The following is a 26675-nucleotide window of genomic DNA, read 5'->3' on the forward strand; positions in this document are numbered from 1 at the left end:
AAGCTTTTGCACAGCAAAAGAAACCATAACCAAAATGAAGACAACCTACAGAATGGGAGAAAATATTTGTAAATGATGCAACCAACAAGGGCTTAATTTCCAAAATACATAAACAGCTCATACAACTCAACAACAACAACAAAAAACAACCCAATTGAAAAATGGGCAGAAGACCTACATAGACGTTTCTCCAAAGAAGAAATACAAATGGCCAGCAGGCACATGAAAAGATGCTCAACATCTCTAATTATTAAAGAAATGCAAATCAAAACTACAATGAGGTACCACCTCACACTGCTCAGAATGGCCATCATTAAAAACTCTACAAATAACAAATGCTAGAGACGATGTGGAGAGAACGGAACCCTCCTGCACTGTTGGTGGGAATGTAAGTTGGTACAGCCACTACGGAAAAGAGTACAGAGGTTCCTGAGAAAACTAAAAATAGAATTACCACATGATCCAGCAATCCCACTCCTGGGCATATACAGACAAAACTTTAATTCAAAAAGATACATGTACCCCTATGTTCACAGCAGCACTATTGCACAACAGCCAAGACATGGAAACAGCCTAAATGTCCACTGACAGATGAATGGATAAAGAAGGTGTGGTACATAAATACAATGGAGTACTACTCAGCCATAAAAAAGAATGAAATAATGCCATTTGCAGCAACATGGATGGACCTAGACATGACCATACTAAGTGAAGTCAGACAGAAAAAGACAAAAACCGTATGATATCACTTACATGTGAAATCTAAAATATGACACAAATGAACCTATCTACGAAACAGAAACAGACTCATGGACATAGAGAACACACTTGTGGTTGTCAAGGGGGAGGGGGTTGGGGGAAGGATGCAGTGGGAGGTTGGGGTTAGCAGATGTAAACTATTATATAGAGAATGGATAGACAACAAGGTCCTACTGTATAGCACAGAGAACTATATTCAATGTCCTATGATGAACCATAATGGAAAAGGATACATAAAAAAACACGTACATACGTATAACAATCATTTTGCTGTACAGCAGAAATTAACACATTGTAAATCAACTATAATTCAATTAAAAAAAAAAAAGAAGAGCTTTAAGGAGACACTCCCTGAAATCCATCAAACCTCTTAATGCTTCAATTTAAGATACTCTGACAATATGAGCATACTGAAGAAAACTCTCATCTATAAATCTGACACAATGTTGCGAATCAAAACCCAAATGGTATTTTTCAAAGAGCTTGTCAAGCCGAAAGAGAAAATATGCAAAAATGGAAAAGAACCTTTTCAATAGAACAATAGGGATTCACCAAATATCAAAGATACTATAAACCTGTAATAATTAAAAGCATTCTAGCATACACAGATGAAGAAAAAACAATCCAAAGCCATGTTTTTGTAGGAAGTACATATGATAAAGGTGGAATTTCAAATTAGTGGAAAAACAGTGTATTAGTCAATAAATACTATTAAGACAAATGGCTAACTATCCTGAAAAAGTGAAATCTTTGATTTACGCAATTTAATAAAACAAACCCCAGGCAGATCTAAGTTCTAAACCTAAAATAAGCAAACAAACAAAAACTCTTTTAGTAATTTACAAAGCTACAAAGAAAAAAGTTGATAACTCCAACTGTGTAAAATATTAAAAATTTATATGCAACAATAAACCAGTCAGTTAAAACACTGACAATTATCTAGGGGAAATATTTTTAATATAGGTAATTTTGAAAAAGTTAATATCCAGAATATATAACTAACTCATACAAATAGGAAAAGGCAAATAATCCAAAGAAAAGTAGGCAAAGGACATGAATGGATAATTAACAGAAGAGAAAATATAAACTATTAATAAAAAAGTAAAAAGCTATTCAAATTCTAATGTAATCAAGTAATGCAAAACAAAATGATGCTGGTTTTTGGCGGGCGGGCGGGGTAAGGAAACTTTTTTTTTTTTAATTTGTACTCTCATATGCTGTTGGTGTTAGTGTAAATTGATAAAGACTTTTGTGAGGGAAAAAATTTGGCTGAATCCATTAATATCCAGTCATTTGATTTCTGGGCTTCTATCCTAAAAATCATTTGCACATGTATATGTATAAAGAGGCTTGTATAAATTAAATGTTTTCAATTTTCCCATGTTACCAAAAAATGTTGCAATCTGAATGTCCATCAATAGGGATACCATAGAACAAATTATGGTACAGTCATTTTATAAAATAAAAAGCAGCAGTTAAAATGAACAAGGTGGAGCTAACATGGAAAGATCTCCAAGATATACTGAAAGGGGGGGTGGGGAATTTGCAGAATACACACAGTCGACCCTTGCTATACAGGGGGTTGGCTCCAGGAGCCTCCACAGATGCTCAAGTCCCTTACATAAAAAATGGCATAGCTGAATACTGTACTATATATCCCCATTTACAGTTAACTAGTTTTATAGATTTCATTCACGTATATATATTTTTTATAGGTCCAGGACATGTAACAATCTGATGACTTATAACAATGACTATCTCCAAGCAAAGAACAGAGATTGTGTTGGAGAGATGGTGTCATGGGAAGTTCTGCTTCATCTCTAATGTTTAAATTTGTTAAAAACAAAGTATCCGTTTATTGCTTATATGAAAACAACTAAAGAAAAGCTGTTAATGGCACAATTAAAACCCTAGATCAATAAAGTCTACCATATGACCCAGCAATCCCACTACTGGGCATATACCCTGAGAAAACCATTCAAAAGGACACAGGTACCCCAATGTTCATTGCAGCACTATTTACAATAGCCAGGATGTGGAAACAACCTAAATGTCCAACAACAGATGAATGGATAAAGAAGATGTGGTACATATATACAATGGAATATTACTCAGTCATAAAAAGGAACAAAATCGGGTCACTTGTAGAGATGTGGATGGACCTAGAGTCTGTCATACAGAGTGAAGTAAGCCAGAAAGAGAAAAACAAATATCGTATATTAATGCATATATGTGGAATCTAGAAAAATGGTACAGATGAACCTATTTGCAAGGCAGGAACAGAGACACAGATGTACAGAACGGACATGTGGACACAGGCGGCAGGGAAGGGTGGGACAAATTGGGAGATTAGGATTGACATATATACACTACCATGCATAAAACAGCTAGCGGGAACATGCTATAAAGCACAGGAAGCTCAGCTCGGTGCTCTGTGATGACCTAGACAGGTGGGGTGGGGGGTGGGAGGGAGGCTCAAGAGGGAGGGGATATAAGTATACATATAGCTGATTCACTTCATTGTACAGCAGAAACTAACACAACAATGTAAAGCAGTTATACTGCTTTTTTTAAAAATAAAAAAATTTTTTTAAAAATAAGGTATTTGCTTTATTAGTAAAATTGCTACAGAAACCAGAGTAGCATTAAGTTAGCTATTCCATGCATTCAACAAATACTGAGTGCCTGCTTATGTGCTAGGCACTGTTCTAGGCACTTGAGATACATGAGTGAGCAAAAAAAACTTGCCTGTCTCATGGGGCTTACGTTCTAGTGGAAGGAAACAAACAATAAAGATAAGTAAATGACATAGAAGGCTAGAAGACCATACATGCTAGGGGGAAAAGAAATGACAGTTAAAGAAGATATGGATTAAAAGGATACAAATTTAATAGATGGCCAGGGCAGGCTGCTGGCAATCATGATCCCTGGGCTCAGTGTCTAAAACCTTGGGGAAATGAAGAGGGCTATGTCCCTCTAGCGGCCCTCTCTCAAATGTTGTTCCATAGTCAGGAGCCACATTCTTTCCTGCATTAGCTTATGGTTTGATTTCATTATATCCTTCCTATCACTGCCTGTGACATCAAAATGATGACCTACAGTGGTTCTCAAAGTGTGGTCCCTAGATCAGCAGCATCAATCTCACCTGAGAACTTGAGAAATGCAACTTCTGTGATCCCACACTAGACCTACTAAATAAGGAACTCTGGGGGTGGGTTCCAGAAATCTGTGTTTTAAAACCCTTCTGATGATTCTGATGTCACTAAAGTCTGAGAAGAATTAAACTTCAAGTTTCTACTTCCCCTAACAAATGTCCAATCTTGTCTACTTACTAATTTAAAATTTCATACTCCCAACCTTGAAAATTGAGTCTGGCCACAGCAGTATGGGAACTGAGGCTATCTATGGGAGTATAAATATAATCAAGAATTTCCTTTCATTTACCTTTCTAGGGATTCTCAATCTACTTTCATCTAGGCATTTAATCACCTACCTCTGGTCATCAACCAGCGTTATCACATACGACATGCAACCAATACCTTTTCTCAAGAAATTCCACATCCTGTACACCTACCCTCAAGGAATGACCATAAGTCACAGTTTCACTAGGTACAACCACTTCCTATCACGACTAAGGTCAGCTGCCCCAAAACAGCTGACCAAGGTTAAAAATATATAATCAGTGTTATTCTTACAGCTTTGAAATGTAAAATTACTCAGACTTCAAGGAATACTATTGCACAGGAGACAAAATAGATGGAAATATTACACTACACTATTTCAAAGGACACAAATACTTACAGCTTATCATGAAGCAGTTCTCCCAACTTTAATTCTAAAAGAAACAAAGAGAAAAATCTTTTGAATAATACCATATTTATATTTAACTGTGAATTCTAAGAAAAAAATGAAACAAAATATTAGCACCTGAAAAATGTGCTTGCAGTCCTTTAAACTTCATTTTCTAAGAAATGGTCATGTTATTTCTACTCAATTACTAATATAATGTCTTCTACACAGTGAATATTTAAACACTAACTATAAATTGAACTTCTGAGAATTAACAAGTGACCCATCACAGGCTACAATAATACAACCAGAATTATCAGCCTCATTTTAAAAAAACCACTAATACATTTCTCCCTAAGTAAACTTTTTCACAGAACTGTATGCTATTTCTCAAGTTGTTTTTAACCTACTTGGCATCATAATCTAATCTCTTTTTGTCCCAGGAACAGTGTCGAAACTATTTTTTTATTACATTTTATTTAAATAATGTAGAAAACACCTGCATAAACAGCTGATCAAAAGAGTGTTAATCCTCCATAAAGCAGCAGTTCTCAACCTTGGTTGCATATCACTATCAACTGGGGAGCTTTTGAAAACCCCAATGTCCAATCAGCACCCCAAACCAATCAAATTCTAGGAGTGGGACCCACAGAGTGGTTTTAAAGTACGCCAGATGATTTCAATGTGCAAGTAAAGGGAGAACCACTATTGTATCATTTTTAAGTAGCTTAAATGTTGATGGTCAACTCCTGTGGAAGACATAAAGAAGCAGTTCTCAGAATATTACTAATCTCCCTAGCTAATAAGTTAAATGACATTCATTTTTTAAAGTTCCATGTACTGAAACAGATAAATCAATGAGAAGCATTTATCAAAATACTATAATGAAGCATAATAGAACAGACAGTGGTTCTCAAAGATGGTTTGAGAACCCAGGAGTCTGTGATGTTAAAGTCATTTTGTAATAATACTAAAACTAAAATACTAAAATAATACTAATACATTTTGTAAATAATACTAAACTTTTTTTCATTGTGTTGACATTTACAACGATGATGCAAAAGCAATGGTGTAAAGAGGAAAAGGGCAAAACTCTGTAGCTTCAGCACAAATCAAGACAGTGGCCCCAAGCTAAACAGTGTATTCTTCACTTCCATGCACTTTCACTTAAGAAGTCCTTGATGGAACAGTAAAAATTATTAATCTCAGGGCCAGGACCAGAGTGCAAGTAAGGCATGTAGGGTGCAAAATTTAAGGAGGTACTTTCAAGTAGTGCCTTCTTAAATTTTGTACCCTAATTGCCTCACTCACTTCATCCTAGGGCTGGTCCTGATACATGTAATTAAATTTCAATCTTGGAATACATCTTTTTAATATTCTATTTGACAAATGGGAAGTATACATAAACACTTCCTCTGCTTACCAAAGTAAGAGACTGTCTCAAGGAAAAGCTCTTGCACAACTATCATGGAACACCACTTTTACTTGAAAGAACAGTGACAAATTATAGTTATTCAGACTTGTCAATATGGCATTTTCTTGAAAATAAATGAGTTTGTCACTTTAGGAAAATAACTGACAAGGTTTATTGCCAGTGATAAAATTTGAGATTTCAAGAAAAAATCAGAATTTTGGAAAACATGTATCTGCCACTGTGAACTTGACAGTGTCCCAATACTTAAAAAGGCTATCCTGAGGATACTGTGGCGATATTAACAAATGTGCTTTTTAATACTGTATAATGAAGTGTGTCAACACTTGGAAAATGTGCTTAACTCACTAAACCAATATTTTGCAAATAGCAATGCATGTTACAAAATCAGGCATGGATAAAAGATCCATTCAACGTTCTAGACAGACCAATATACTTTATGTAACACAGCATGAAAGGTCCACTGATATGCTTTCAGATTCCACACTGCAAACTTAATCTTTAAGAAACTACCACCTGCCTAGTTTTGGTATAGTAGCAAAGAATACCCACAATTACCTGAAAAGGTTCCACCATCTTTTAACTACATATTTGGTGAGGCCTGATATACTTCCTATACTTCTACCAAAACGACATGTGGCAACAGACTGAACACAGAAGCAGATAGGGAATTCAGGTGCCCTCTATTATGCCGACATCAAAGAGATTTTCAAAAGTATAAAATAATGCCACTCTTCAAAGTTGTTCTTTGTTTTGGAAAATACATTTTTCATTTTAAAAATGTTATGTTGACATGCAATGGGTTTATTACCATTTTCAAATGAACAAGTATTTTTTAAATTTGTTTTAAATTCTAATACTGTAAACATCAATATACATATAATACACATAAACAACACTTTTTAAAAGCATAAGAGGGTATTTTTAAGAGTATAATGGGGTTCTGATACCAAAAAATTGAGAACTGCTGTAATAATTTACCATATACTTAGGGTAGATTTGGGTACCAAATAGCTTCACTGAACACTCCACAGACCTAGAAGCAAGTTGATCACTCTGGGCCCTGATTTTATCATCTGTAAAATGAAGGCTTGTACTAGATGATTCTGTTAAAGTTCCTTAGGACATCCTCCCTTTTGCCTTGGCAATGAACAATGAACTATAACTTGTAGCTGGAGTTTGGGTTTGCAGCAGTGCTAAGCACTTGAAGCATACGATCATTCTCCTGAAGAAAAGTAATCTAACGGGATGAGAAAAACATGGAACTATTTGACAACGCAAATACATTTTACCCTCTTATAAATGAGAAGATCATTTGAAAACTGGTGTTACAGATCTTTGAATATATTTCTACGCGTAACATTGTACATGATGGTTAAGTTCACTGCTAGGGTCGCTATGAAGGCCCTACTGAATCTATGATATAGCTGGAATCCAATACCGTTGTACAGTGATAATTAAACAGATGAATTAAAGTTTACCCCTGGGTAAAGGTGGCCAACTGAACACATGCAACAACCTTTAACTCCCTCCTGAAATCTCATTTAAACAATTAAAGGAAAATAATAAATTTCTTTTTTAAAGAAAGCTATGAACCTAAAGGAAGAGGAAAAATAGGTACAGAAATAATACAACAAAATTAGGGAAACTTGGAAACAGAAAGACGTTTCCTAGCAAACCCAAGAAAAATAAAACCAGCAGTGGAGAAAGCCAAAACCAATCCGATTTACCACTTACCTCTGAAAGTGAGGATATAAAGATGGGCTAAAATATAGAGAACTGAGTCATCAGACAGCCCAGAGCCCTGCCCTAATTTATAGAACAAGATAACTACCCCTCCCTCACCCTGGATAATACTGAAGGCTTTCTTTGAAAAGGGCAAACCAAAAAATCTCCAGGGACAGAAGGTTATTTGAAGGGTAGGGTTCAGTACTGGAAAGAGGGGGCATTAAGTGAATATGTGAAAATTCCAGACCTCTTCCCCCACTTAACTGTTAAATCACAGGCAGACAGTCAAATCTTCAACCTCAAGCAGGAGATTAGATAAATTTTCTCTACAGAATATAATCTTTCCAAGAGGAAGGAGCTAAATAACTGACACCAGAGGTTCTCCAACACAAAAGCCAAGTCAGATCACCTGATACTGGCGTTCATAGCAGAAGAGTCCTGCTCAAAAATTCGGAGCTTCCAGCTGGCTTTTTGGCAGCCCCCCCCCCATTCGACAGGCAACAAAGGATTCTTAGATATCTGAAGTAATCCCCTAACACGAAAGATAGAAACCAAAGAAAACAAACTAAAAAAGGCAAGTTGGAGGAAAGACACTACATTGGGAAACAAAATTTCAAAAGAACTATTATTATTCTTTGAGAGAAAAAATAGTGCAACCCTGAAACAAGAACACTCTACTTTTATTAAAAAAAGAAACATTCAGAGGGAAAAAATCTTAGAAATTAAAAACATTACAGCAGAAAAGAAAAATTAAATTAAGAGTCTTAGTCCACTCAGGCAGCTATAACCAAAATACCATAAATTGGGTGGCCTATGAATAACAAACTTTTATTTCTCACAGTTCTGGAAGCTAGAAAGTCTGAGATCAAAGCACCACCAGATTCAGTGTCTGGAGAGGGCCCACTTCCTAGACAGCCATCTTTTCACTATAACCTCACATGGCAAAAGGGACTAGGGAGGCTCTGTGGGGTTTCTTTCATAGGAACATCAATTCCAATCATGTGGGCTCCACTATGATGACCTAAGCACCTCCCAAAGGCCCCACCTCTTAATACCATCACATTGGGCATTAGGTTTCAATATATGATTTGGGGGGACACAAACATTCAGTCCATAGCGTTGAGGAAAAATACAAAGAGATGGAAAATGGGCAAGAAAGCATAACAAAAAAAAACAGATAATCAGCCTAGACGTTTCAATATCCAAAAAGTAAACACTCCATAATGTGAATAGAGAAAAAAACAAAGAGGAAATAGAGTAATTCAAGAAAGTTCCCCACAGAATATGTGAAACAGAAAAGACCAAACGGAAGCAAAAATCTATCAGACTTGAATAGGAGATTCCACATATAATAGAAGAAAGACTCAAGATAAATGAACCCATCCATGTTTGTCATTCAGTGGTTACGTGGAGTGCAGTGTTGAGAAGGCGTGTGAAGGATCTACGGTTGTCCCGTGAACAACATGGGTTTGAACTGCGTGGGTCCATTTATACACGGATTTTTTTCAATAAATATACAAAAATATATGTGTAGAACATCCTGTGCAAGACTTGTATTGAAGTGGAGAGCCTATCCTTACACAGACATAGGAATTACAGAGGGAAGGAAGAATGAAATGGGGTAATCAGCTTCTTCCCGCAGCTCCGTATATCATCAGCTTCTTCCCGCAGCTCCGTAAATCTGTTGACAATTGCCAAACTCAGAAAGCCACGTGAAAAGAGAGAGGGTCAGAGTAAGGAAGATCGGAGGATATCTTTGACTGCCATTTCTGTGATTAATGATTAATAGTGGAATTTAAATATCCAACTGAAAAATTAACGTGTGAAATTCTGGATGAAAAACAAGTTTTAAAAAAGAATGCCGTGGGACTTTCCTGGTGGTGCAGTGGTTAAGAATCCGCCTGCCAATGCAAGGCACACAGGTTTGAGCCCTGGTCTGGGAAGATTCCACATGCCGCGGAGCAACTAAGCCCACACACCACAACTACTGAGCCTGCACTCTCGAGCCCTCAAGCCACAACTACTGAGCCCGTGTCCCACAACTACTGAAACCTGCAAGCCTAGAGCCTGTGCTCCACAACAAGAGAAGCCACCGCAATGAGAAGCCCACACACCGCAATGAAGAGTAGCCCCCATTCGCCCCAACTAGAGAAAGCCCACATGCAGCAACGAAGACGAAACAGCCAAAAATAAATAAATACATTAATTAAAAAAAAAAAAAAAAAGGAATGCTATAGTTGTAATGGTAATGATCATGGTGGTGCTCATGTTTGGAAAAACTATACACAGAAGCAAGTTAAATCATTGATATTTTTGGTATATACTTAATCAAGAAAGTGTTTAGTTTTTGTAAAAGTTTGGATTTAAACTAAAAATTCATTTGGATTTAAAATAAAACTATTTTTAAGAAAAAAAAAAAAAAAAAAGAAAATTCCCCAGAACTGAAAGATCAAAGTGAAAGGGCTCCAGAGTCATCAACAAAGCAAACCATTGTGAAAGTTCTGGACATGGGGAACAAAGAGAAGATACTAAAAGGTTACATATGAAAGCTCAGTAATCAGAATGTCATCAGACACTTGAGCAATGCGCTCAAAATTCTCAAACGTACCCAGATGTATTATCAATAAAGCGGGAGGATACAATAAAGACATTTTCAGACACCCAGAGTCTCAAAAAACTGTATCTCCCATGTGTTTTACTCAGGAAGATAATAAAGATGTCTAATCAAAACAAGGGAGAAAAGTAAGAAACCCCAGGTTGATGATGAAGGAAGATCTCAGGATCACACCAGGTACAAAAGGCAAAAGTCCAGATCTGAGCAAAGTAAGAGACTTGAGAAGAAATTTCTTTATGGAGATTAAACACAATAGGATGTCTGATGTGCCTGAATGTCTTAAGAAGATTTAGACAACTGGTGAAGGGTGTAAGGTAGAATTAATGACAAGTACATGGTTTCTGAATAAATATTTTTTGCATAAAACAGAAATGTGTAGGAAGGGAAAAGCAACAACAGTTTTACTCTTTGGCTCAGCTATGAATAATATTTGCATAGCTCTAACTATGTGGGGGGAAGTCCATAGATAACGCCCAAATGGGAGTGGGGGGAATCAAGAAACAGCAATAAAAGCCTGCTATCTAGAATCATGATTACTAAAATAACCAACTAACAGGGGGAAAATAGTGACTTCTGAGGACACCTTTTCTATTGACCAAAGCTCCTAACATAGAGCAGGATAAACAATACAAGATTAGGGGGAAATCTGGTAAGAACAGCCTTCAAAATGCAACAAAGGTCCCATTCCCTTCCTACTGCATGTGCTATTTAATGCTAGTCGTTAGAGGTCTTATGACATCCACGTGTTCCTTTCCTAAAAAAATCCAAGGTCAAAGAGGTTAAATGATAGCTGAACATTCTTAAAAGTAATCTAAATGGAGTGAACTAGCGGCACTACTGCTATTTCGGGCAGAAAGCTTATTTTTTGTGGGGGCCACACCGTGCATCAGATGATTAGCAGCATCCTCAATGTGCACCCACTAGACACCGGCAGCAAACCCCCACCCCCGAACGTGACAGCCAAACACGTCTCAAGACATTGGCAAATGTCCCTTGAGGGGCAAAATCACCCCTGGTGGAGAACAAGAATGATCCACAATTACCAGTGCTGCTCACCCCATCCACGCCCCACCACTAAAAATATTCCTGATAGTATGGAACAAGGAAAACATAATTTTCATTTCCAAAACCAAAATCACTTAAAAAAAAGTTTTACAGGTTGCCCTGATCTTTCACCAGGACAATTTTTGTCCATCTTTTTCCTCTTAGAATAAAATGGTAACAAACAGCAAATGCATAGAACAATGATTCTCAAACTGGGGTTCATGAATTGAGGGGGTGGAGTGAAAGTCCATTAAAATTTTATCAAGAATCTATACTTCTTCTATAATAATTGTTAAATGCTATGCAATCAGTTCAATGATAACCTTTTTAAAAGATTACAGAAACATATTCCAGACCAAATGGATGATAACATTATAATCAAGTATTGCTACAGTGTCAGGGCCCAAGCTTGTGTTCATAATTATGCTGGTTCCTGGCAATCACCCACAATGACAGCATTTCATGTAATACAGGTTCTCATACTTCTGAAGTACAAGATCCAGATATTCTCTGGTTTGAAGAAACATGGCCTTAGAATATTCATTTATTCTTAAAAACAAATATATTGTTCTGGGTGAGAGAAGACAACAGGAAAGAAGAGAAATAAGAGGCTTAAGCATCCTGGATTTTAAATGAGAGAAGAGAAAACAACAAAAGGAGTTTTCTGAAAGTACTGGGCAAGACCTAAAGGAACTGGATGGCTTATGGGGGTCCTAAACAGTGATACCTGTTATAAAGATTGACTAAGGTAGAATGAACTAAGCCATCAAAGAGAGAAGAAAATAGGATGAGAGGATGGGCCCATATCCTCCTAAATTAGAGTTTAAAAAGAATGAAAGTAATTATAGCTGACCTTGGATTACCTCTGGGCTCTAGACACCTAATGGTGTCAACATCCTAGGAGAGGTTGTTGGCTATGCAGAGCAAGTGTGGAAGAAGGGAATCTAGCAGGCAGAAGCAGCAGCAGCAGTGTATCTTTTATGATCATTTATGTTTAAGTGAAGTGTCTAAGTTGTAACTTTGTAATTCAGAAAGTACCTAAATATAGACAAACAAGTGGAATATAAAGAGCAGAGGCTTTACAGGTAACAAAATGAGATGGACTGAATTGGGCAAGGTTTCCCAGAGAAGGGAAGCTCAGAGGTGTAATTTAGACGAATGATATGTTACATATCAGGTAAAATAACAGTGATGGCACTACACATTCAAAATAATTTGGAAAAGAAAAAAAAAAAAGCCTCAATGTCAGCTATAGGAAATGTGGCAGGAATGTGTGCCATCTGACCAATAAGAAATAAATGATGAAAGTTAGAATTTGATCCAGAAGATTCTGAAGAGCCTCTAAAAGAATAAGTAGAAATGTGCATGAAAAACGCTGTCATCAGTATTCAGATTATTTTACAGTACTCCCCTCCCCTGAAATCACCAAAGTCTATCCAAATGCCATCACACTGTTACCAAAGAGAAACCACTGCAACAGTTAAGAAAAAGATGTAATGGTATGTGTATTAAATTTAGTTTTCAGAAAGGTGTTAGAAGTCTAACCTATAATCAAGGCTATGAATCTGATTATTTCAGGAGGGGAAAACAAAGTATTAATACCATAGGCTCAAGAATGCTAACAGCCTTCAGTCCAAAAATCATACATAAAGATTAATTCTTTATCAACTTTTTAGTTTCAAGAAGTATACCTCACATTTGAGCCACCTGAGACAGTACAAGGGCTAATTATGGAGGAGTATTTAATAGGATAGTCTGATGCTGGCAACAAAATGATATGCCACCCTCTCTCAATCCACACTGAAGCAGGTATTAAACCATATTTTCTACTCAAGGTTCCTTCCCCAAAGAAGCAGAATTATTCACTGTTCATCAAACATAAAGGTCTCTGGGCTTCCCTGGTGGTACAGTGGTTAAGAATCCGCCTGCCAATGCAGGGGACACAGGTTCGAGCCCTGGTCTGGGAAGATCCCACATGCCGCAGAGCGGCTAAGCCCGTGCGCCACAACCACTGAGCCTGCGCTCTAGAGCCCGTGCGCCACAACTACTGAGCCTGCACTCTAGAGCCCGCGAGCCACAACGACTGAGCCTGAGTGCCACAACTACTGAAGCCCGGGCACCTAGAGCCCGTGCTCCGCGACAAGAGAAGCCACCGCAATGAGAAGCCCGTGCACAGCAACAAAGAGTAGCCCCCACTCGCCGCAACGAGAGAAAGCCCACGTGCAGCAATGAAGACCCAAGGCAGCCAAAAATAAATAAATAAATAAATAAATTTATATTAAAGAGAAAAACATAAAGTCTCACTGAACTTTGGCTCTAATGGTTCATCTCAGTTTAGAGTAATTCCCTAACATTCACTTAACAGAAACTTGACCACTCCTTTACGGCCCAACTCAAGCCATATATACTTCATAAAACCTTTATAGGTCACTGAAAATCAATCCGAGATTATAGGTGTGATCCACTTAATAGTCTAAGAACACTGAGCACAAAAACTACACTGTAACTTACACTTCTTTCTCCCTTAGAGAGACATATTTGGGCAGTCACCCAACGCTCAGTCTAACGTTCTTTCCACTATCTCACCTAGGCATACTTCAACTGGACATGTATTTCAGAACAGTCGAAGGGTAAGCACATGAGTTATCGCTTTGCTTATACTCAGCTGGCTCCCTTTCCACCTGCAGCTGCTCCAAGTCTTTACTCCTCTCCCTAAGAGCACTATTCTAAACACACGTCACCATCACTAAAAGCCTAACCCTCCGTTCACCAAGAAAATAGAAGCCATCAAGGTGTGAATCCCTCCACCATTCCTCCCCACCCACTTAGAAATATACCTGTATCTTCATCATCTTAACCTTCATTCCTCCTGTCTCAGTAAGTCCCTATTCTTTTCCTGAGGTTAATTTCTCTACAATGTTCTTGATCCCATCCTCTCTTAAAGTTCAAGCTCTCACTCTATCATTTGTTCCTTTCTCTTACCTTCATTCTCTCCCTAAGGCTCTTTCTTCTCAAACAACAAACATGCTTATTTCTCCAATCATTTATGCCCAAGCATCTACTGAACTTACTATGTACCAGGCACTGTTCTGTGTGCTAGGGTTATCGACAGGATTTCTGCACTCACAGAACTTATATTTCAGTGGGTGAGGCTAACAACAAAAGGTAACTGAAAATGATGGTTTCTCACAGTAGATAAGTGCTATGAAGAAAATAAAGCAGGGTGATTCAACTGAGGGGGAGCTGGATAGAAGAGAATGAGGGGATAAATCTGCTTAGATTGGCTGTTAGACCTCACTGGGACAGTAACATTTCTTTTTTAAACATTTATTTATTTATTTGGCTGCACCGGGTCTTAGTTGTGGCATGCAGGATCTAGTTCTCTCACTAGGGATGGAACCTGGGCCCCCTGCATTGGGAGCACTGAGTCTCAACCACTGGACCACCAGAGAAGTCCCTGGGACAGTAACATTTAAGTGGTCAGGAAGAAGCCGGCTATGTAAAGACCTGGGGACACGACCTTGGTGTGTTTAATGAGATAAGGATCTCATGACTAAACATAATGAGTCTAGAGAAGCAGTGGTACAAAAAAAGTCTGAGGCAGACACTAGATCACATACGCCAAAGGGAAGAAGTTTGAATTTTACTCTACATGCAACAGGAAGCCACTGGAGGATCTTAAGCAGGGAATGACATGATCTGATTATTTTCAAACCTCAAATATACAATAATAGTCCCGTCCTTAGGGCAACAGAATTCATATTTCCACAGTTTGAAATTATTGCTATGTGCTCTCTAACCTGTTACTTAAAAGTTAGAAAATTTTAACCCAAGAAACTGCCTGAACATCTGTATTTAATGCTATATCCTATATAAACTGGCTTTAAATGAAAGTTAAAATCAGAAGATAGAGAATGAATAAGTGTTGTTAACAAACTCGATAAACCACACATGTTGATTTTTTTTAAACTTATTGAGATAGTTTAGAAATCACAATCCACATTTTTATTGCACCCTTTCCCAAATTTTGAACTTCTAATTCAAAAATTCAAACTCACCTCGACAAGCTTCTCCAAAATCTTGGGTTATGTCCACCCAGTTTGTATTGCTTTTTTCCATCTTTTCTGGTATACTGAGCTCCCATCCTGAATCATCATCGTCTACAGAAGCTTTCATAACCATTATTCCTATAAAATTAATATTGGTGTAAAAGAGAGGATGTAGCTTTCGGGGCAAGAGTATTTGCAAACCATGTGCGTTTAAGTATTGGATGAAAGTCTTACTAAACTCTTTAAGCAGAGCACTTCTGAGTTTGAGGACCGCACTGTAAAAAACTACCTTACTGCAATTAAATCCCACGTCAATTAACACTGCTGCTGCTCATTTAATAAGAGCCCACCATCTACCAGGACTCAAACAGTTTGCCTATTTAGGAAGACAGAATCACAAACCATCCCACCACCGGCCCAAAAAGAACCAACTCCAGAGCTTCCTACTTTCAACACTGGCCACAAATAACCAAGGCACTCTTCAGGGTCCCCTCTCGAAGCCCAAGACCCCAGCAACTACTCAAGTCAAGGTGGTCCTTCACCTGCCCGGAGCTCGCCGGGCCAACCTCGCCCGGCCCGGCCGGACCCCTACACAGCCTGTCCGGGGGGCATGGCGTGAGGGAGAGCACCGCCGGGCCCCAGCCGCCGGGCCCAGGGCGGGGGCGCACCTGAGGAGGGGATCGCCCCACCCTGGTCAGCCCGGCCCGGCCCCAGCCCCACGGGCACGGAGGCAAGGACAGGGCTGTCGTCGCGCGGGAGAACTGGCACGCCCGGTGCCAGGTCGTCGCCCCGATAACACCGAGTAAGGCCAGGGCCCCGGCGGGCAGCGGGCACGGGGAGGCCCGCAGCTCCTACCTGAAGCGCGGCGGGTGGGCAGGGGCCGCAGGGTGACCTGGCGTCCCCAGGGTCCGCCACCCGCGCGGGGGGCTGCGGCTCTCTGACACGGGAGGGAAGAAGTCTCAATGGCTCCGCACGGCGGTCCCTACCTACTTCTCCCGTGGCCAACCGCGCCGCCACGCACCGTCCAGATCGCGGAAATACCGACGCCGCCTGGGCCGCCGCCGCCAACCCCTCCCCTCTCAGCCCAGCCCGACCGGCCGCGTGCGCGCATGCGTACGCCCGGTGCGCGCGACCCCGCCTCCTCTCCCTCACGCCTTGGGACTTCGCGCCCCCCGGCCACACCCCCTTCCTTGCTACCGACCGCCTTCGGCCGGGGCGGCTATCTTCTCTTCTCGCGGGATTAGAGCCAGTCGCGAGACCGGAAGCTACCTTCTTTCTCCAACCTGCGGCCTTGTTCTGGGTAGTGGGTGGGTGCCGGTAAGGGGCGGAGCCTGGGGACCCAGAGCCCGCCCCGCTTCGCGCCGCGCGGTTCCCTGGGAAATTCTTAGAAAGGTGTCGGGGAGGCGCGAGGAAGCGGTGGAAGTACGTGCAGGCCTTAGATGTTGGGGCCTTGAATGAAGAGCCTGCCTGACACCGGTTTTATGTTTCCTAGAGAGCCTGGGGATTTCATGCGGAAAAATGGAAACAAAATATAAGCAGAATCAAGCCAGTTATTTTCTTTTACACCCTTTACATGGTTTAGATTTTTCCTGAAATTAATAAAATGATCAGTTTTAAAGTGGGGTTACATAAGTAGACTAGTATGGGTAGGAAACGAAACGCATGCTTATCACTACATAGCCATTAAGATGGCCAGAATTTAAAAGACGGTATCAAATGTTGACAACATGGAGCAGCTGGACCTCTCATATGTTCCTGATGGGAATCCAAAATGGTCCAACCACTTTGGTAAACAGTTTGTTTTTTACTATAAAATTAATCATGCATTTACGTGATCCAACAATTACACTCCTAGGTATTTACTTAGAAATGAAAATGTGCACACACAAAAGCTTTTTTTTTTTTTTTCTTGGTGAAGCCACATTAATTTCTTTTTTAAGTGAATTTGACTTTCAGTGCAGTTCCAATTCATGCTTTTAGAGATACATGATCTCCAAAATGTTAAAGTAATTTCAGTCAACTGAGCCTTCAATGGCAAAGCTTATAAATTATATTTATTAGTATGGTCAAGATAAGAAAGGAGTTTGGGCTTTGATTATAAAATGCAGCATCTTTCTCTGATTCTCTTAGCTAAACTTTTCCTCTTGTTTTTTCCATTCTTTTCTTTGCTGTCTTCCATCTTTCTGGCTCCAATTTCCCTCATTAAATCAAAAAATACCTTGTCAACATTAGCTCGTGTTTTAGCAGATGTTTCTACATAGTTAACATTCCACTGATCGGCTCTGGTTTTTGCCTCTTCATAGCTTTATTTTTAATGATCAAAAACTGGAAACAACCATAATGTTCATCATCTGGTGAATGGATAAACAACCTGTGGCATATCCATACAATGATATGTAATTATTCATATAATGAATAGTAATTATCGACAAACAGGGATGACTACTTGACATGCAAAAATGTGAATCTCATAAAACATTATTCTGAGCAAAGGAAATCAGAGTATGAGCAAAAGAGTATGATTCCATTTTTATGAAATTCTAAAAAAGACAAATCTAATCTATCATGACAAAACAGAACAGTGACTGACAGGAGACGAGGTGGGTGTCAAGGAAGGATTAATTGGAATAGGGCTAGGTGACTTGAGGGGATGGAAACGTTCTGTATCTTGATTATGGTGGTGGTTATATGGCCGAATTCATTTGTAAAAGTTCATTGAAATACACACAACGTGTGCATTTTACTGTGTGTAAATCAAACCTCAGTAAAGTTGATTTTAAAAACAGAAAAATATACATCTTCATGTCTCATATAGAATAATGTTTCCTAAGGGCAGGAGCTTTAACTATTTTGATCAAAGTTGTATCCCTACCATAAAAAGCAGTGGTTGGCCTATAGTAGGTACTCACTAAATACACTGAAGATAAGAATATAGAAAAGAGTGACAGTAAAACAGAAATTTATATTGTTTCTCCAAAAGCATTTGATGATCTTTTCAGAGGCCATAAGAAATCTAGAAAAGGATGAACTGACTGCATCTGAGTTATTCAGTATTATGTGTACATTGTGACAAAAACCAATACAGCACACAAAATAACAAAGCAAAACACCAAATTTTTGAAATAAGACTGCTTCCAAAATAACTCAAAAAAAAAAAGAAAGAAAAGAAAAAGAAAAATCACCAGAACAAAGTAGCCAAGTGAAACAAGATTTTCTTTTTTTTTTTTTTTTAATTTAATTTAATTTATTTATTTATTTTTGGCTGTGTTGGGTCTTCATTTCTGTGCGAGGGCTTTCTCTAGTTGCGGCGAGCGGGGTCCACTCTTCATCGCGGTGCGCGGGCCTCTCACTATCGCGGCCTCTCTTGAAACAAGATTTTCTTAATTTCTTTACTAAAACTGTAATTTATTTGAAATTCAAACTTATTTTAACAAGTTCTATGTATCTCTCTGCTTTAGAAACCATTTTCCCTGAGAAGGAGAGGTTTAACTTATGATGCCATCCATATGCTTCACAGTGCTGAAAAATGAGTGTTTTACACATTAGTTAGATTGCATATTGAATAAACGAATGCAAAGGAACTGATTGACAAATAGTTGGTCTACCTAAACAAGCCCATAGATGTCGAATAGATGGGCATTTTTGGAGAGGTGGAAACTAACTGCTATGAGTCTAAGTCTTGACTTGTAAAATCCTAAGTATTCCATGCTTAAACATTTGTGTTGAGAGGAAATTTAGCTTGACGTCATCACGTTGTACTGACACCAGGAACCAGAAAAACATGATTTTGATAAAAGAAGAGCTTCCAAAGTGAATTTTATGTTTGAATGTATTCAGTTTTACCACTACATAAAAGAAGCTAAGGATGTCCTAAAGTCTATAGGCAGTTCAGAGAAATGCTTTCAGAAAAGGAAACAGAGCCCAGCGAAGACTGCCACTGTGTCCTCCCTGCTGTCAGCTGCACACAGTGGGGTGTCACTCCAGAACCTTGCTTCAGACATGATTCCCCCCATCCATTAAACCATTGATGTCTCTTAAAAAAAAGAAAAGGAAATAGAAAGAGTAAAAATGTCCTACTGTATCACCATGTTTCTGTGACAAAAAGAAAAATGGCATTAGTTTTTACTAGGTATGGGTAATATCAGTTTAGTTAGTTCTATCATATTTACATTCTCCTTATTAAAAGTCTTATATTTTATGTATTTTAAGATACAGCAATCCAATAAAGAGTTATAAAAAAGTTAAAGTAAACTTCTGTGTTAAGGGATAATGTATAAGTATCCTCTTATGATGTTTCTAGTTATGTATTTCTCACACATTAAATAGTTGTTCCTACTACCAATTACTACTGATCACCACTGTTAATTAGTCCTATTGTTTTGTTTTAAAAATGGCATTTAAGTAACAGAAAATTAAATCCAGAATATACAATTTCAAATATCTATTTTTCATAAATTTATGTTTAAGACATATGTGTATATTTATTATATATCTTTTTTCCTATGTGGCTGTGTCCTGGATTGACAATCTAAAAAGATAGTCACCCCACCTCACTGAGTGAATACACCATAATTTATTCAACCAGTTCTCTGTTGATGGACATTTAGGTTGTTTGCAGGGTTTTCCCATTATAAATAGTGCTACCATGAATAGCAGTGTACGTATACCTTTTCATAATATTACCAGTGTATCTTTGGGCTAAATTCCCATAAGCAGCATTTGGGGTCTAAGAACACATGCACATGTAATTTTGCTATCGCCAAATTCCCCCCATTAAGTGTTCCCTCCCCACAATTAGCAACGTATGAAAGTGCTCCCTTTTCCATAACCTCATCAATACAATATGTGGCCAAATTTTTGGAATTTTTCCAAACTGCTAAGTGATAAAAATGCTATCTCAGTATAGTTTTAATTTGTATTCTCTTATTATGAGTGAGGTAGAAAATCTTTTTATCTTTTTAAGGACAATTTGCACCTTTCTCTGTGATCTGTCTGTCCTCATCTCTAGCCCATTTGTCTATGGGATTGATTATTTTCTTTTAAGATGCTCTATATATTCACTTTTTATTTAAGTTGAAATTTTTTAAGCCAATGTGTCATTTGTCTTTTTACTTGTTTTTGGTTGTTTAGTTTTTGTTTTGGTTTATTTTTTTATTTGCTATTTGAAATTATTTTTTAGTCAAAGTTATTAATAAAAATGTCATTTAGAACCATGGGAATTATTGAGATCACATAAGAAGATGCTATCAAGAGGGAAGTGGGCTCAAAATTGAGTCTGAGGAACCTCAACATTTAGAGATCAAGTAGAGGAAGAGGATCCAGGACTCTGAGAACAAAGGCTGAAGCAGGAGAAAAACCAGGAGAGTGGTTCGCTGAATCTGAAAGAGATGTTAACGCCAAATTATCCCTTTAATAACAACACACATACATAACTTATAACACTGCTTTCTTTATAAGAAAATCTTTTCAAAATTCCTTTTTATGGATGATTTTCAAGCAGTTTCCTGGGACCTATCAAGTCAATTTTTTACAAAAAAAAAGATTAACTACATAGGTAGGTTACTTACAAGGCCTTATAAGTTGTCTAATGCATGAATATTGAAACTCAAACTTCTATCAAAGTGGGAAATGAGCATAGAAGACACATCAACCAATTGCAGATAGACTATGAAATTAATGAATTAGAAGAGAAAATGAGAGAAGAAATAGTGAAAAAGTATGAATTAGATAAACTTTAGATCCTAATTGAAATATTGTAAACAATTTGACTCTATTGAGCAAATTTGACGACTGACTGGATATTTGATATTACATTTTTAAAAATTTAGGTAGTATAATGGTATTGTAGTAATCTTTTAAAAACATCAGTCTTAATTTTTTTAAGAGATACATACTGAAATATTTATAATTGAAAATATTTGATGCCTTGTATTTGCTTCAAAATCATCCAGTGGGTTTGGAGGTAAATGGATAGAGGGAATAAGATTTGTTGATAATTATGGAAGATGTTGATGGATATGAGTTCATTATACTATTCTACTTTTGTGTATGTTTAATTTTTTCATAATAAAAGTTTTCTTGAAGAAAGAAATTAGTAGCCAAATATCTGTCCCTAATGGCTTTATCTCATTGAAGGACAAAATGGTCTTTACTCTTCTGTATTACCATAGTCCTAGCAACATGAGTAACATGAAACATTGCAACAAGTATGGTGCTACAAAATAAAACATGTTGGTGTGGAGACTGCAAAGTAAATTGGGAAATTTAAAATTGCCTTCCCTTAAATGTTACACTAAACAGTTACTGTTCAGTGACCTAAATTCTTTAATGTTTATTAAAATTTTACTACCATAACCATTGGGTATTTTTCTTGTTATAAAACCAATATAAAAAATTACTCATGCATGTAAGCCAGCATATAAAAATCGCCCATAATCCCAGACTGAAAGATGACATTTGTTTATACTGTTCATTCATTTTCCAGGCATATATATGCTTTTATTTTGTTTTGTTTATTAAAAGTGGGTTCTCACTGTACATATTGCTTTGTATTCTATTTAACTTCCAAATGGATTATATCTTTCACATTAATAAAATTATTATGGAACACTCAGACACACAAGTATTTTTTCCCCTCATAGGATTCTTTTAAATCTCACTCATATCTGTGTTATTTCTCCTTTGTGATTTTCTGATCTTTGTCAGTCGCTGTTAGACTGAGGAACAAGTCCTGAGAGCAGGTGAGGGGATTAAGACGAGACGGAGTCAGGAGGGTGGTGTACAAGCACACACACACTTTATTTCCCATCAAAACTCTTTTTATAGATTGCAGTAGGCAATATATGTTTTTGTTAAAATCACAAGACAGAATCATCAGACAGTATTTCCTTAACGTTGAAGTTATAGTACAAAACATTCTGCGAACCAGAATATAAACATGCGTGAGAACAGACTGTGATTACCGAAACATGACAAGGACAAACTATAGTTAGAGAAACTGCAAGCAACCTCACGGGCCAAGACTCATATCTTCTCTAATAACTCTTTCGGGTCCTGTCAAGAATTAAGCAGAACTTTGCCATGCTTTAAGCTACAAGGACTGTGTCAGCTTGCAGCTGGTTCCCGACAGATCTTGACCATTTTTTTTTTCCTTTTCAGGTTAGTAAGAAGTTTAACTCATATAATTTTTCTGTTTGTATGTTTTTCCCAAAAAAAGCAGCTTTTAATTTTTTGTCCTTTTTGTATGTTTTCTAACTAATTAATTTATTATGTTTCCTCATTAATGCCATCTCAGGCTCTCTGTTGGTAGTCCTCTTCTAGTTTCAGAAGATAAGTTTCATAGCAGCACTATTTACAATAGCCAAGACATGGAAGCAACCTAAATATCCATTGACAGATGAATGGATAAAGAAGATGTGGTATATACACACAATGGACTATTGCTCAGCCATAAAAAAGAATGAAATAATGCCATTTGCAGCAACATAGATGGACCTAGAGATTATCATACTAAGTAAGTCAAAGACAAATATCATATGATATCACTTATATCTGGAATCTAAAATATGACACAAAAGAATTTATCCACAAAACAGAAACACTCACAGACATAGAGAACAGACTTGTGGTTACCAAGGGGGAGGAGGGTGGGGAGGGATGGATTGGAAGTGTGGGATTAGCAGATGAAAACTATTATATATGGAATGGATAAAAAACAAGGTTCTACTATATAGCACAGGGAACTATGTTCAATATCCTGTGATAAACCATTATGGAAAATAATATGAAAAATTATATATATATATATATATACATATATATATGTATATATATACATATATATATGTATATATATATATATGTATAACTGAATCACCTTGCTGTACAGCAGAAACTAACGCAGCATTGTACTTCAATAAAATAAATTTTAAAAATAAGATGAGTAGTTGGTTCCTTTAATTTTCATTCTTTGTATTTAATAATGAGAAAATGTCAGATGCTTTTCCAAGAGGTCCTTTTGGTTCCCTAAATGTTTCTTATAATACTGTCTTCCACATATACATTATGTTCTGATAACAGATCTCTGATAACATAAATAATAATTTTCTCTTCTCCCTCCATACCTTATTTTTTTCTAATTTTTTTCAGTCTCTGTCTTTCATATGAGCAATTTCTTCAGTCTGGTGATTGTTGGCTAGAAGTTCGTATTGAAGCATGGTGTTTCAAAGAGTAGCTCTAAGGGTTTGTGCTTCCAGGAAGGGCTTGTCAAATGTTGTCTTCACTATGAGAAGACCTGGCTGGGCCATTCAGTTGGTGAATCTTTAACAGCATCAACTTTGGGTCTTATGTCTTGGGCTGGTCTGATTTCTCAAAGCTCCTTCTGATCCAGGGCCTTCATGTGTGGCTGTGCAAGCCTGGGCACTGCACACCAGGGGTGTCTTTCACATAAACTGTGTGTATGAAAGGCTCCCCCAGAGCTGTGCAACTTAGCAGCTTTGCTCCAAAAATCTACTAGCTGAGTAGCCATTTGGAGTGGAGGAAGAAGGCTGGGAGATGAGGGAAGGAGAATCAATATCCATTATAATATTTTCACTTAATCTCCCTTTTTCATAAGCACCCCCTTTGCCAGAGATTCCTTTACCTTTTCCAATCTTCCACAGGGATTGAGGAGGGGCTGTCACAGCCTCCCCATTGGGGAGGAGATGTCAGGTCCTGGTACTTCTGAAACATATTCCCCTTCTTTTGGCCTCATCCTAACCTCCACCTTGGGAGGTAGCTGGTTCCATCTGTTCCTGGAAATTCTAGGTGTTTCTGTGGTACAAAATGAGTGGTTTCTTGGGTTTCCCCATCACTGGCTCATGATCCAACTCTCTTGGGTCCACTAAGTAAGTGCCCTCATCCATCTGCTTCATAGCATCAAAGGCATTGGTTTTTCTTCATCCATTTCTTTTGTCCTTGTGAGTGTGCACCTTTTCATCTTCATTTTGTGGAAGTTGATACCTGTGTCCTGTCCTCCATATTTAACAGGAAGTCTGATGAAGGGATGTGGAGCAAGTTTCTTGAACATGCTAAATTCCAGTGTCCTCATTCGTAAAGCAATGACTTTACATTGCTTACAGAGTCGTGAGAATCAAAGTTTAGAGAACTGTAAAATTACATAATGTAATCCTTTTTCTCATTCCTCTGATATTGCAGTTATTTAGTGCTTCTTGACTACATGGTCTAGAAAGCTATTTATCTAGTACTGAAAATAAAGTTCCAGGACTTCACTTTTGTCACACCCAGATTCGTGTCTGCTTATTCCATTTTTAAACATCTTTGAGGAAAAGGATCTTTATTTTATATGCTCATCTGTTCAAAAATCCATTTCAGGGCTTCCCTGGTAGTGCAGTGGTTAAGAATCTGCTTGCAAATGCAGGGGACATGGTTTCGAGCCCTGGTCTGGAAAGATCGCACATGCCACAGAGCAACTAAGCCCTTGCACCACAACTACTGAGCCTGCACTCTAGAGCCTGTGAGCCACAACTACTGAGCCTGTGTGCCACAACTACTGAAGCCCACACCCCTAGAGCCCGTGAGCCTACAGCCTGTGCTCCACAACAAGAGAAGCCGCCACAAGGAGAAGCCGGTGCACAACAACGAAGAGTAGCCCCCACTCGCAGCAACTAGAGAAAGCCCTCGCACAGCAACAAAGACACAACGCAGCCAAAAATAAATAAAATAAAATAAATTAATTTAAAAAAATCCATTTCAATGACTTGAGTTTATAAAACTATAAAGGCACTCATGCTTCAGTTTCAGCACTTTGCAGAAGTACTTTTTAGTTGCCTAAAAAGCAGCCTTTCAGAAGCTTGAAGATTTATATTAAGCCTCTTATGATTGTCAGCCCTGAGATAAAATGTAAAACCACCTTTATTCTAAACTAAATTGAACCAAAAATATAGATGCTTACGTGAGACATATAAATTTCTCCCTATCCTTTAGACATGACTTTTTTTTGATATTTATTTTTTAAAATTACTTATTTATGTATTTATTTTTGGCTGCGTTGAGTCTTCGTTGCTGCGCGCGGGCTTTCTCTAGTTGCAGCGAGCGGGGGCTACTGTTCATTGCAGGGCACGGGCTTCTCATTTCAGTGGCTTCTCTTGTTGCCGAGCATGGGCTCTGGGCACTCGGGCTTAGTAGTTGTGGCTCGTGGACTCTAGAGCACAGGCTCAGTAGTTGTGGCGCCCGGGCTTAGTTGCTCTGCGGCATGTGGGATATTCCTAGACCAGGGCTTGAACCCATGTGCCCTGCATTGGCAGGCGGATTCTTAAGCACTGTGCCACCAGGGAAGTCCCTAGACATGACTTTTTAAGAGCTATAAATGGTCATGTTTACCTTTTAGAAAAGAAGTATGAAATAGTACTTTAACCTGCACTGTCCCTAGACATCTGAAGTCCTTGGAGAATTCTGTCAAAGGTTAAAAAAAACATGTTTGGGCGACCCAAATGTAAAAAATCATGAGAAGAATGTTGTTATTTATAGAATAGCAATATTTCCATCTTTGTATGCCAGATACTCTTTAAAGTATACTTTAGTACAAACAAAAGAGATTTATATTCATTGGTATTATTAAATAGGAATATAAAACATGAAGTTAATACTAATAATATGATTCATTCAAAACTGGAAGGCAAAGTAGCCAAAAAGAATGCAAAATGAAATCTACTCTAGCGATCTTTCTTACAAAATTATTACCAAAATTATTTGAAAATAATACAGATAAAATATATTGGTAAGGGTGTAGGAAAAAAAAAGATCTGTTACAAACTAAGATTGGCAATTTTGCAGTACTGTTCTATTCTTTTTCTCCTTAGAGATCTTCAAGAGCTAGGAATGTCCTTAAGGACATTCAAGAACTAGTAATGTCCTTAGGGACATTCAAGAACTAGATAATGCCAATATATGAAATTTAGAGTTATCATTATAATGTCAACACACAAGTGGTAGAATACCTGGAGTTGTACTAAAAGATTCAAAGGAGCATCATAACTTCAATGTTCTTCAAGAATCTAAGGTATGAGATACACTGTTCTACACACATATATTACAACCAAACAGATACAACTTAAAAATGTCTGCAAGCACTCCTCTTCTTTCATTATTTGCTCATCCTTCCTGGAAATTAAAGTAGACTGAGCAAGATAGGACATGCCTATTTCTTAGGATTTTTGTATACAATTTTCACTTCTGCACATCCTTTTTGTTCTGCTAACAG

The 26675-nt window shown here is 37.9% G+C and overlaps 1 protein-coding gene across 5 annotated transcripts in view; it reads right to left on the minus strand.

The window, feature by feature from the left end:
• NAA35 (N-alpha-acetyltransferase 35, NatC auxiliary subunit) overlaps window positions 1-16531 on the minus strand; it is a 94482-nt gene extending 77951 nt beyond the window's left edge. Inside the window, exons 1-3 of one of the 5 annotated variants that reach the window (XM_057549295.1) lie at window positions 16402-16531; window positions 15425-15553; window positions 4561-4594 (exon numbers count right to left, since the gene is read on the minus strand). In XM_057549295.1, coding sequence (XP_057405278.1) covers window positions 4561-4594; window positions 15425-15548 — 158 coding nt within the window. In that variant the 5' untranslated portion in view covers window positions 15549-15553; window positions 16402-16531. Of the gene's footprint in view, window positions 1-4560; window positions 4595-15424; window positions 15554-16270 lie in introns of all 5 variants that reach the window. The other 4 variants (XM_057549296.1, XM_057549294.1, XM_057549299.1 and 1 more) reach the window with 4 other exon arrangements.
• Between the last annotated feature and the right edge of the window lie 10144 nt (window positions 16532-26675).

The sequence above is a fragment of the Balaenoptera acutorostrata genome, chromosome 6, assembly GCF_949987535.1.
Source record: "Balaenoptera acutorostrata chromosome 6, mBalAcu1.1, whole genome shotgun sequence".
NCBI classification, from domain to species: Eukaryota; Metazoa; Chordata; class Mammalia; order Artiodactyla; family Balaenopteridae; genus Balaenoptera; species Balaenoptera acutorostrata.